Source organism: Balaenoptera borealis, assembly GCF_965194805.1.
Source record: "Balaenoptera borealis genome assembly, chromosome: 7".
NCBI lineage: Eukaryota > Metazoa > Chordata > Mammalia > Artiodactyla > Balaenopteridae > Balaenoptera > Balaenoptera borealis.
The window spans coordinates 13,174,973-13,185,400 of record NC_138864.1 but is presented as its reverse complement, the minus strand read 5'-3'; the positions used below and the strand labels follow the sequence as shown (position 1 = coordinate 13,185,400).

The following is a 10,428-nucleotide window of genomic DNA, read 5'->3' as shown; positions in this document are numbered from 1 at the left end:
AATTCAGTTTCTAATATGGTAGGTATCAATTGATAAAGCCCTGAAAGATAAAAGCTCCTTGAAGGTCTTCAGTAAATTTTAAGGACGTAAAGGGGTTCGTGAGACCAAAAAATTTGGAACTACAGCCAGGCTGTATGGACGTAAAATTTTTATTTTTCCTTTAGCTTGGGGTATAGGAGACTGGCCTAATCTACTCTCTAAGCAGTCAGTTATGATAAATGATGAGTGAACACGTGGGGTAGCAGTTTCTTTACAGCCATTGGAAGTGATAGGGACTAAAAGCAGGTAGAATAGGAAGAAATTAAGGGAAGCAACAAGTGGCCCGTCTGGAATATGAACCAAAGCATGAAACTATGTGCAACTTTGATTTACTCCATAGATTGCTTACTAACTAGAAAAGGGTTATGGGAACCCAGAGGGTCTAGAACTGGCTGTATTTCAGATGAAATGTGCAACAGCTTTTAAGTCATTTCAAGTGGGAACTCACCCAATTCCAGACCCATTTACGAACCCCAGCAGATGGTGTGTGGTATTTCCCTCCTGGTCACCACGTAATCCCTTAAATTAGAGACACCAGCACAAGATTATCATTCACTTTTTCGCATACTTTATTTGTTACAAACATACAATTTTTTAAATATAGACTGTAAAACTCCATCTGCAAAAGTCTGCTATTGTAAGAAGTGCACACCAGCAGTAAGGATTCTTTTTTCTCTATGAGTTTTTCTGTCAGTTTTGCTAGTTAGTGGTAAATACGGGACCCGCCATTTTACAGACCTGACTGAAGCTTCTGGCTGTATTCACATTGCTCTTTTGAAGCAGCCCTGCTCATCTCTTAAATTGACCGGAATCTGAGCTTCAACCTCCAGGCAGTGAGATCAACAGCCCATCTACACTCTTTGAACAGTTTCCAGGAAGTATGATTACTGAATGGGTACTGCATTTCACGGATTTGTTTGAATTGACCATGCAGCTCTGTGTTTGTTAAAGTGCATTCTTCTTTTAAAAAATAAGAGGAATAATCTTTACTCTTTAACCAAGGTACTTAAAAAAATGAACTTTTTGGTCTCTCAGCAGATATTCCCAAATTGATCCTATCACTACAAATTTTAGTGTTCTATTTACAAATATTTATAGGGTAACAGGTGTAGGGGACCTTATAAAATTAAAGGTGCAGCTTCTCTTGAAGCAGAAATCAGTTCTACAAATTCATACATAGGAGTACACACTTGGTTTACAATGCACAAGCATGTGGATATTTACAGAGACTGAAGACATCCCCCAAAACCCCCTTTAAAGTAACTCCTAACCTAAACTCTAGTTGTACATCTAGATCAGGAAGCTCTGTCTCCTGCTATCAGGATTTGGTTTTAATTCATTCAAATTACTTCTCTACTGGCAGGACATCAGTCCCAACTTTGGAGTGAAGAAGAATCCAGTCTAAGGAAGCCCCTGGTAGATATGACTGGCAATGAAGGTTACTATAGAAAGCGAGTCATCTGGAAATATGTATCAAGATGGACAGACTTCTAAAAATGGTCTTGGAAAAACATCTGCATGAAGGTGCAAAAGGAAGAATAAATTCCTACTAATCATTCTAGAACTTTAGAAAAAAGAAGTCCAAATACACTGGTAACTTTAGTTATTATTCAAATATTGATAATCATCGGAAAAATACTCAAATTTACTTGCCTGCTACCAAAACATGCAAAACTCTTTTTAAGTGTGCCCTGTACTGATTTAATATCATTTTCTGGACTTTTCCAAATCTATTAGCTTCTAGGAATCCAGAGAGCTTTTGACGTGACATGTGGGCTGGGAGAAAAGGGTTTAACGCCTCATATCTGAACAGTTTAAAATGAAACTCTCAAATTCCTACGATACAAACGTACCTGTTTTTCAAGTTTCTTGGGACTCTCCCTGCAGTTGTATGTCCCTGAAAAAGGAATTTAAAAAGGGAAGAAATCTACTACTTGCCACTCTATTTCCAAGTACGTGTAAAGATTCTTTGAGCCAGCCTGATCTTGAAACACAGGGCAAGGCTGGGGATAAGAGTTTGCCTTTAAGAAATAAGAGATGATCTAAATCAATTTTCTTGAAAGGTTTACCCATTGATGTTTTCGAAATAGGGAAGAAAAAAAAAGACAAACTCCTTCTTTTGCAATATGCTAGTGGACAATGAACTTGAATAGGTCTATTGCTTTCTCTTCAATACTCTGGGCCCACATTTCATCATACTAAAGGTATGATCAGCCCTCTCTTATCCATGTCAATGGATATTTTACATATAACATAGGGAAAATGAAATATGTTCCTAGACGCAAAATCCCATGTTAATCAAAAGTACAGTCATACTCTTTCATCAAATCATTTGTTAGAATCACCTATGGAAAAAAATAACATTTTTGCATCAAATAAAGCTCTGCCCTCTTGTTATTAGAAGTCCTATTGAGCAGTGACACTACCAATTTGGCATTTGCTATTGTTTTAACATGGCTTTACCTATCCCCACTGGAATGTCTAATTCGAGAGGCGTGAGTTAGATTTTCAAATGAAAAGTAAAAGATTGCAAATAAAGGTGATTACATTGATGGCATATTCTCTATTTCATTAGGAAATATAAAATACATTTATAAAGGTCTTACTTAGATCAGGGGTACAGATATCAACTGGAAATTACTAGAGTAATAAGTCTTCATGATGCAGTAGTATTTTCCAAATTTAATTTTCATACTGACAATTGGACCACATTTACTGAAATAAGAGTCTGTTAAATTCATCAGTAATGAAACTAAGTTTTAAGACTGAGGGCTGGGAACAGCAACTTTAACTAAATAGCAGACAGATATTGATGTATCAAGAAGAATTCTCTTGATACATCAATATCTGTCTATTTAGTTAAAGTTGCTTTAACTCAACATCAGTATCATTCAGTCTATCTCTTGAAACTTCTGGGGGCTAACACTTGAAAATTAATGACTTTGCTTTTCTAGATTAAAAACAGGGAAATGAGGTTATAATTTGCCATTTCCACCTTATGTCTGGAATTTCAAATGAGGCATTGTCATGTACTTCTTTCTTTTGTGTCTATATTTTTCTTTAGGTAAATGTGGTTCTTTTTTTTTTTCTTTTTTTCTTTTCTACAAACAATCCCCGCCCCCCCGCCCCCCCCACAAACCCATTATCCAGTTTATTCAATGGGAATAGTAACTGTTTAGGAAGACAGCTAATTGATTTACAGTACTCTAAAACCAACCCTGAAAACTGGTAATCTCATTCATTTACTATAACTTCAGTGCTGTTATTGACAGAAAAAAAAGTTACCTTAAGGCTCAAGGGAAAGTAACTTATTATATTGTGAATGCAGCATTATTTACTCTCCCATCCATTGGAAGCTAGCAAAATGCATTCTAGATCAATAATACAAACTTTATAACATTAGCAAAGATTTCCACTCTTCTGACACAGTTAGAATGATATTCATAAGCAAATTACCTAGGGGAGCCTGAGAAACCATGATCCATATCACACAAAGATTCCATGTATTTCATGATCAAAAAGTGCTTTATCTTTGAGAAATATGTCAGGGTTAAAATGGAAATATACAATGTAAAATCACGCGACACTTTCTCAAGTGAAGTACAAAGTGGAAAAGGAGCAAAAAGATGGGAGGCTCTGCTCTCTGAACAGGCCTTATGCAGGTGACGTTTAGGGTGTACGAAATTAAAACTGTCTTAAGAGTTAACAGTGGAATTTTACACCACTATATATACTCTAAAACCTGAGATTGGACATCAAAGCAGTCAACTTTGTTATTTATCACAGCAATTCTGATACTTCCTAAAAACAGAAGACAACTCAATTGAATTAATAACTCCAGGGTCAAAAACATTAACTTTCCCCAATCAACAAGGAGACTGATCACAAACGCATTAGACACTAAGAGTGCTGCAGAATGACTCTCGGCAAACGAGTCATTTTACATAAGCAAAAAGTCACTTCTTTCCTTCCCCTTCTCACCGATCAAGGCCACACTAGTTTCAAATGAATATCTACTGAGAGATCAGTTGTGCATTGGACAAAGTACCATAATTGGGTTAAAAATGAAAACAAAATTTACAGTGAAGAATACCTATGTGCATGGCTTACACACTCAAGCTTCTTAATTTCATCCACCTCAAGAGCAAGGTAGACACAAATGAATAGTTACCTTTTAATACCTTGTGTAGAGCACATTCTACCCCCTGTAAAGCCAGTCAAGGTCACATGTAACAAAGCATCCTCAGCAACTATAGTGCCTGAAGTGTGCAGCCATTTACAGACCACTCAATATGAGGGCATTATTATAACCAGCCTCTTTTGCCCACAACCCTGCATTTTCAGATAAGCCAGGAAAATTGTTTTGTTTTTTGAGAAAACTGAAGCTTGAACCTCTTAAAAGACCTGCAATTTATTGCAAAGTGATTGAGAGGTAACAAAGGAAGTAGTAGGTTAATAGGCTGCCTGCACCAAAGCCTCTCAATCATTTTGCAGTAAATAATTATGGAAAGTGACTTGACAAGTAGCCATGTGTGCATCACAGCTACAGTCATTTACACCACCTACATGCCTCCCATAGTAACATAGGGTGTCTGGGTTTTTGGTTTGGTTTTCACTTTGATTTTTTGGTGCCATACAGATTTACATTTTGTACTGTGCAGCATATGCACTGAAAATTTTCTTTGCTGACTACAACTGCCATTCTACTTGAATGATAGGTAGGGACAATAGAAACCAGAAGGGAAGAGGAGTATCTTGACACAGATTTTTGCTCTTTTGATTCTGTTCCTAAAGTTTGATTTCTCATGTCTGTAACAGCAGTAGGTTGAGAAACAAACATTCTACCAATTGTCTGAAAAGGAATTTTAGTTCCCTACTTCTCAGGAATATGACTGTTTTGAACATGTGATTAGCTGGGATGTTTGCCAAAGCTGAAAAACAGCCCTAAATCACTGTTCATAATAGTGGTTGAAAGACAATACAAAAAAATTGGTTTCCCATAGTCTGTACAATGCCATTTTCTGACTGAAATTAACAAAGATCATTTCCTTTAATAAGCAATATTTTGAATGAGTTCTGAAAGCTAGCCTGTTACTATCACCTTGTTTAACAAACCACACACCAAAAGTGTAGTCTCTATGCTTTGCAGATTTCTATTGTCCCTAGTACTGGAATGAGGATCAGTGAATGCTACAATTAATCCACATCCTCCTGTAATCTTCCTGCAGTGAGAAGAGGCTGTGAACCACCCCCTGCAGGAGAAACAAACCTTTGAGATTGGTTAAGACTTAAAAACCCACCACTATGACGTTTACCACTTAATCTTACATAGGCAGGTCAAAATTTTAATATAAATTACTTTTTCCAACACATAGCTTATGCATTCTTTGCTCCTTTTTTTGGAGGATTCTCAAATTGATATCTAAAGATTTACATATGATATACTACTGTTATATGGTCTAATGACTAAGACAATTTCTCTGGTAACCAAAGCTGATGCCATATATGGTAGTGTTCTTGGCATATACTCTATATGCCTCAGACCACTTCCACATTCTTTCTGTTCAGCTAATTATAGCTTAGTAGCCACTGGTGAAGGATTGTGAAGACCCTGTCATTTCTACAGAGTAGAAAGGGCAAGGCTAGTTACTGCAATTCAGCCAAACAAAAAGAAAAGAAAAAAGAATAAACCAACCCCTTAGAAAGGAGAGGTACTGCACCTTTGCAAAACTGAACTGGCTCACGGCAGCTGAGCAACAGAACCACCACTGAAGCAGGAAAACAAGTTGGTCTCTACAGGAATTATACATGTTTTGAAAATGAAAAAGTTACAGCAATCAACTAAGAGCTGCAACCTTAATTTTCATTGCTGCCTCAGAGTTTGAAACTTAAACAGTTTCTGCAAACCTAATAACGCTAGCTTCTCAGCTCCTTTACTAAAACTATTTAGGGATTTGTTCTCCGCAGCAAAGAAATAAACACTCAAAACACATAGGTAAATACAGCAGGACATTATTGAAAACAGCTGCCTTGTAGTACAAAATACAGTACACTTATACGGATGTCATTAAAACATCAAAAATACTATTGCTCCCATACAATTTAGGAAACATTCTTTGCAACGGAGAAAAATTAAAAAAAAAAAAAATTGCTTTAAAAAAATCTGTTTAAAAAGTCTACTGTGGATGATGAGAGTAGAGAAATAGTCTGAAAAGGGCACCAATGTTTGTGGCTCTTCCACTATTTTTTAAAAATCTAAGATCAGATATTCTGAATCAAATCTAATTTTTAAAAAAGCCTAATTTTATATACACAATTATTCCCTCCCTCTCAGCCACTAATTCATGAAAACGACCTTTTTGTATATTACTCATTTCCCAATAAATACAAAAAGATTGTATAGATTGAATACCAAAATAAGATAATAAAAAGGGTATGCAATAAATTAAAAGGCAGCTCAAATAAAGGGCAGGCATGCAGTTAAAAAAAAATACTAAGATTGTGGAAGTGGGGTTACTTGCCTCCTGGTTGAGAAGGTGTTGCACAAAATATACCTGAAAACTCTGCAAAGAACATTAGCTCCCATTCAATTCAGTTACCTAGGTTCTGACACTTCTAGGAATACCTTTTGATGGGGTGGGATTAACTTGATTAGTAAAGATCATACTGAAAATCCATTTAAAATATAGAAGAGGCGATCCTTGAAAACCCCAACTTTTATTCTTGAAAGACAGCTGGATAAACTGGCAAAAGGCAGTTTGTTGAAATTTCAAGATGGTATAAAAATGCTTCCAGGATATAGTCAGCATATTCACGTTCACTTCAGCTCCATTCAGATGGATTTCAGCTTCCAAAGGGCACGGTGCTTGAATCACTCATCCATCGTTTGCCAACTTTGACTGTGAGGTACTGATACAATGGATCAAGTTCTTAAAAATTTATTTTAAAAGAATAAATGTTGCTGGAATTCTGGACCTGAGGATCTTTAGTATTTAAACAAATCCACAGATTAAACTGAAGGTAGATGAAGACTTCAGTTTTGGTTATTTCGAACTTTTCTGTGAGGACTTATATTCCATTAAAGCTCAGGCTTGTAGCCACTGTTCCTTTTGTAGATATCTTCAAGTTTTACGGTTTAAAATCCAGCCAACCAGTGGCTGAAACTGCCGAATTAGCCATAATTCACTGGCTCACACGGTGGAGCCACGGGGATCTGGCTCTCATTCATATCTAAGACATGACCTCCATATTTGGAGATCGGGGAAGAGCTTTAGTGAGCAGCAACCAATCCACTCAAACAGTTTTCCTTGTGCTTTATGCCTGATTTCTTCATGTGCCTACCTCAGCAACCCCCAATGTAAAAAAACTGCTTTTATCTTTGAAAAAATTTTGCCAACTTCCAAAATATTATAATAACGGATTCTAGTTCAAGGACTGACATCTGAATCCATTTGCATCCCGGAAAATAATTCTGCAAAGACAAGACATGGGCCTTGTTCCAGGTTCCATGCAAAACCATTTTAAAAAAAAATGGATCCGATTTGTTTCTGTATTCCCTGGTGGCTTCTTGAATTCTTATTTTGCCTGTCTATGATTTCTTAAAAGTTGCATTCCTTTTCATAAAACTTGTACCCTCAGAACTGGGTAACTGCAAATGCCTCTCTCTTCACAAGAATTCCATGAAGATCTAGATCCAAAACGCTGATTTCAATGGCGGTGAAGGGACAGACACTATCTTAAGACCAGGTTACCCAGGTATAATACAAATTCAGCTGTCATCAGTGGGTCTGGGTAACACAAGAGTTGTTCCTTGGCCAATGTGCAAGGATCTACCCCACCCAGGATTATTCTAATGGATTTAGGAACCCCAGCTGGGAAGCAACAGAAGCTGAGACTTTTGCTCAGGTGAGGAGGCGCTGTTGTCCTCTCTTTGTAGGTTGCTGTCAATTCCTTGGAACTTTACTGCTTTTCTCTAATTGTCCGTAACTGTTCTCTCTTATGGTTATTTCTCTTAATTAACTATTTTAAATTTTGTTTTCTCCTTCTGGAGCCTCCCTTGCTCCCCCTCCACTAGCTCACTGGGATGAACAGGAAGGGGGGCTCTCTAGCGGTGGGGTGGGGAGGCCCGTAAGGGAAGCTAGGCGTTTCAATCCTCATCCACCTCCTCTCCCTCTGACTCGTCCCCGCCGCGTCGCTCATAAAGCTTATCCCTCTGCCGCTCCTGGATCTCTTTCATCTCATCTGCATACCGGCAAAAAGCGCCCCCGAACTTGCCCCAGGCCTTGAAGGGGACGGTGATGGCGTTGCGGTAGGACGGCTTCACCTCGCTCACGCGCAGGAACACTCCGTACTTGTTGCAGCCCACGTCGAAGAAGAAACGCTTAGAGTCCACCGTGATGGAGGTGCCTTCCGGGAGCTCCCCATACAGGCCGCCCCCGGGGCCCCCGCCGCCGCCGCCCGGGCCCCCAGCCAGCTCGTCGTCCTCGCCGCCGTAGTCGTCGATGAGCTTGGCCAGCGCGTCGCGGAATTCGATGAGGCCCTGCGCGGGCAACGCGATGGTCTGGCCGCTCTGCAGGCCGCCGGGCCCCGGGCCGCCGCCGCCGCGGTTGACCGTCTGGCGGATGCGCAGGAAGCGGCCACGCTGGTTCTCCTTGAGGTCCAGGTAGTACTTGCGGTTCTCGCGCACCAGAAACTCGCTCTTGAGCGCGCGCCGCGGCCCACCGCCCTCCTCGGCGCCCGCTGCCGCTGCCACCTGCTCGGGGCTGCTGGGGCCCAGCTGCGCGTAGTGTTCGATGAAGTCGCCCAGGTAGTCGCGGAACTCGGCGGCCACCGCCATGGACAGCGTGAGGCGGCTCTTGGAGCCGCCTGCGCCCACCTCGGCTATCTTAAGGAAGCGGCCCTTGGCGTTCTGTTTCACGTCCAGGTAGAAACGTTTGTTCTGGATGTCCAGCCGCTTCGAGGCCAGCTCCTGCGTCTCCTGCTCGCCGCCGCCGCGGGACGCGGGCTGGAAGCCGCCGGGCCCGCCACCGCCGCCGCGCTCGCTGCCGCTGTCGCCGTCCGCCATCTTCTCGGCCGCCGCCGCGCCCAGGCCGCCGCCCGCCGCCCGCCGCGCTCGCGCCCCCGCCCTCCGCCCTGCGGCTCGTTCTCCGGGGCCCCCCAGCCTCGCCCGCCGGCCCGCTCAAGCACTCCCGCTGCTCATCGCCGGCCACCGCCGCCAACCCCCATCGCCCCCGCGCCCCGCCCCGCCACTTCCGCCGGGCCCGCTTCCGGCGCGCGCCTCCGTGACGCCACCCCGCCCCGCCCCCCACGTCCTCGCTGCCGGAAGCGCCGCGCACAGCGGCGGCGGGGCGCAGGGCAGTGACGTCACGGGCCCGCGTGGGCCCGGGGTCAGGGCGGGCTAAGCTGAGAAGGAGCTCGGGAAGTTTATGAGCGACGGGAACAGTCTGCCTCCTGTTTGTGGTGGTGGTTTCACAAGTATGTCAAAACTCACTGAAATGTACGCTTTAAATAAGTGCGGTTTATTCTAGGGAAATGATACAGTTATTATATTTATAAGCAAAGAGGAATTAAAGGAGGGAGGATATGGGGGTCATCTGTACTCAAAACAAAACTAACCTTATAGGATTGCTGGCTGATAAGCCGTGAGTGATATTTAGCGTAATACCTCAGTTATAGTGAGTGCTCATTAAATGTGCACTCTTATTTTTAGTTCGTGGAATATCGTACATAGTGCCTGGAACATGGTAACATCGTCACCGTCACAGCAGCATAAGAAAAAATGATGGCCTGAACTAAGCAGTGGTAGTGGGGATGGAGCGCTTAAGAAAGGAATTAACTTTTAGCAGACACCTATGTACAGGGACTGACAGCCATTTTACAAGAAGAATACGTGTTTCATGTGTTACATTGTGTGAAGAAACAGGAATGGATTTTAAAAGTAAAAAAGTATGTCTTTCGGTGGGAGGAGGTGTGTGCTGAGAGTCACTCTGCCTGGATCTGAATCCCATACTAGCTGTGAAGTCTTGAGCATTTCAGTTAATCTCTTAGTTGCCTCACTTGTAAAATGGGAATAATAGTACCTATTTTGTAGGGTTGCTGTAAGAATTAAATGAGATAATGCACATAAAAGCACACCTGGCACAGAAGAAGCATGCCCCGAGGTTTTTTTTGGGGGGCGGTTTTTTTGGCCGTGGTTCGGCCACGGTGCAGGGATCGATCCCGGGCCCCCTGCAGTGGAAGCCTGGAGTCCTAACCACTGGACCGCCAGTGAAGTCCCTCCCCAAGTATTTAATCACCCTTTCTCCTGTTTCATAAAAAAGACCCAATCAAACAAAATTATATAATAGCTATCAACCAAACACAGGAGAGTCCAGGGGAAAACATCAAATC

At 41.9% G+C, this 10,428-nt stretch overlaps 1 protein-coding gene across 1 annotated transcript; it reads right to left on the bottom strand.

Moving 5' to 3' along the window:
• Nucleotides 1-584: 584 nt before the first annotated feature.
• PURB (purine rich element binding protein B) lies at nt 585-10,196 on the bottom strand. The gene has a single exon (XM_082400241.1). It carries the CDS (start codon nt 9,101-9,103, stop codon nt 8,186-8,188), a length of 918 nt encoding a protein of 305 aa, XP_082256367.1. The 5' UTR covers nt 9,104-10,196; the 3' UTR covers nt 585-8,185.
• Between the last annotated feature and the right edge of the window lie 232 nt (nt 10,197-10,428).

Excerpts from the sequence above, each read along its gene's own strand:
- PURB (XM_082400241.1), bottom strand. The coding sequence starts at position 9,103 with ATGGCGGACGGCGACAGCGGCAGCGAGCGCGGCGGCGGTGGCGGGCCC.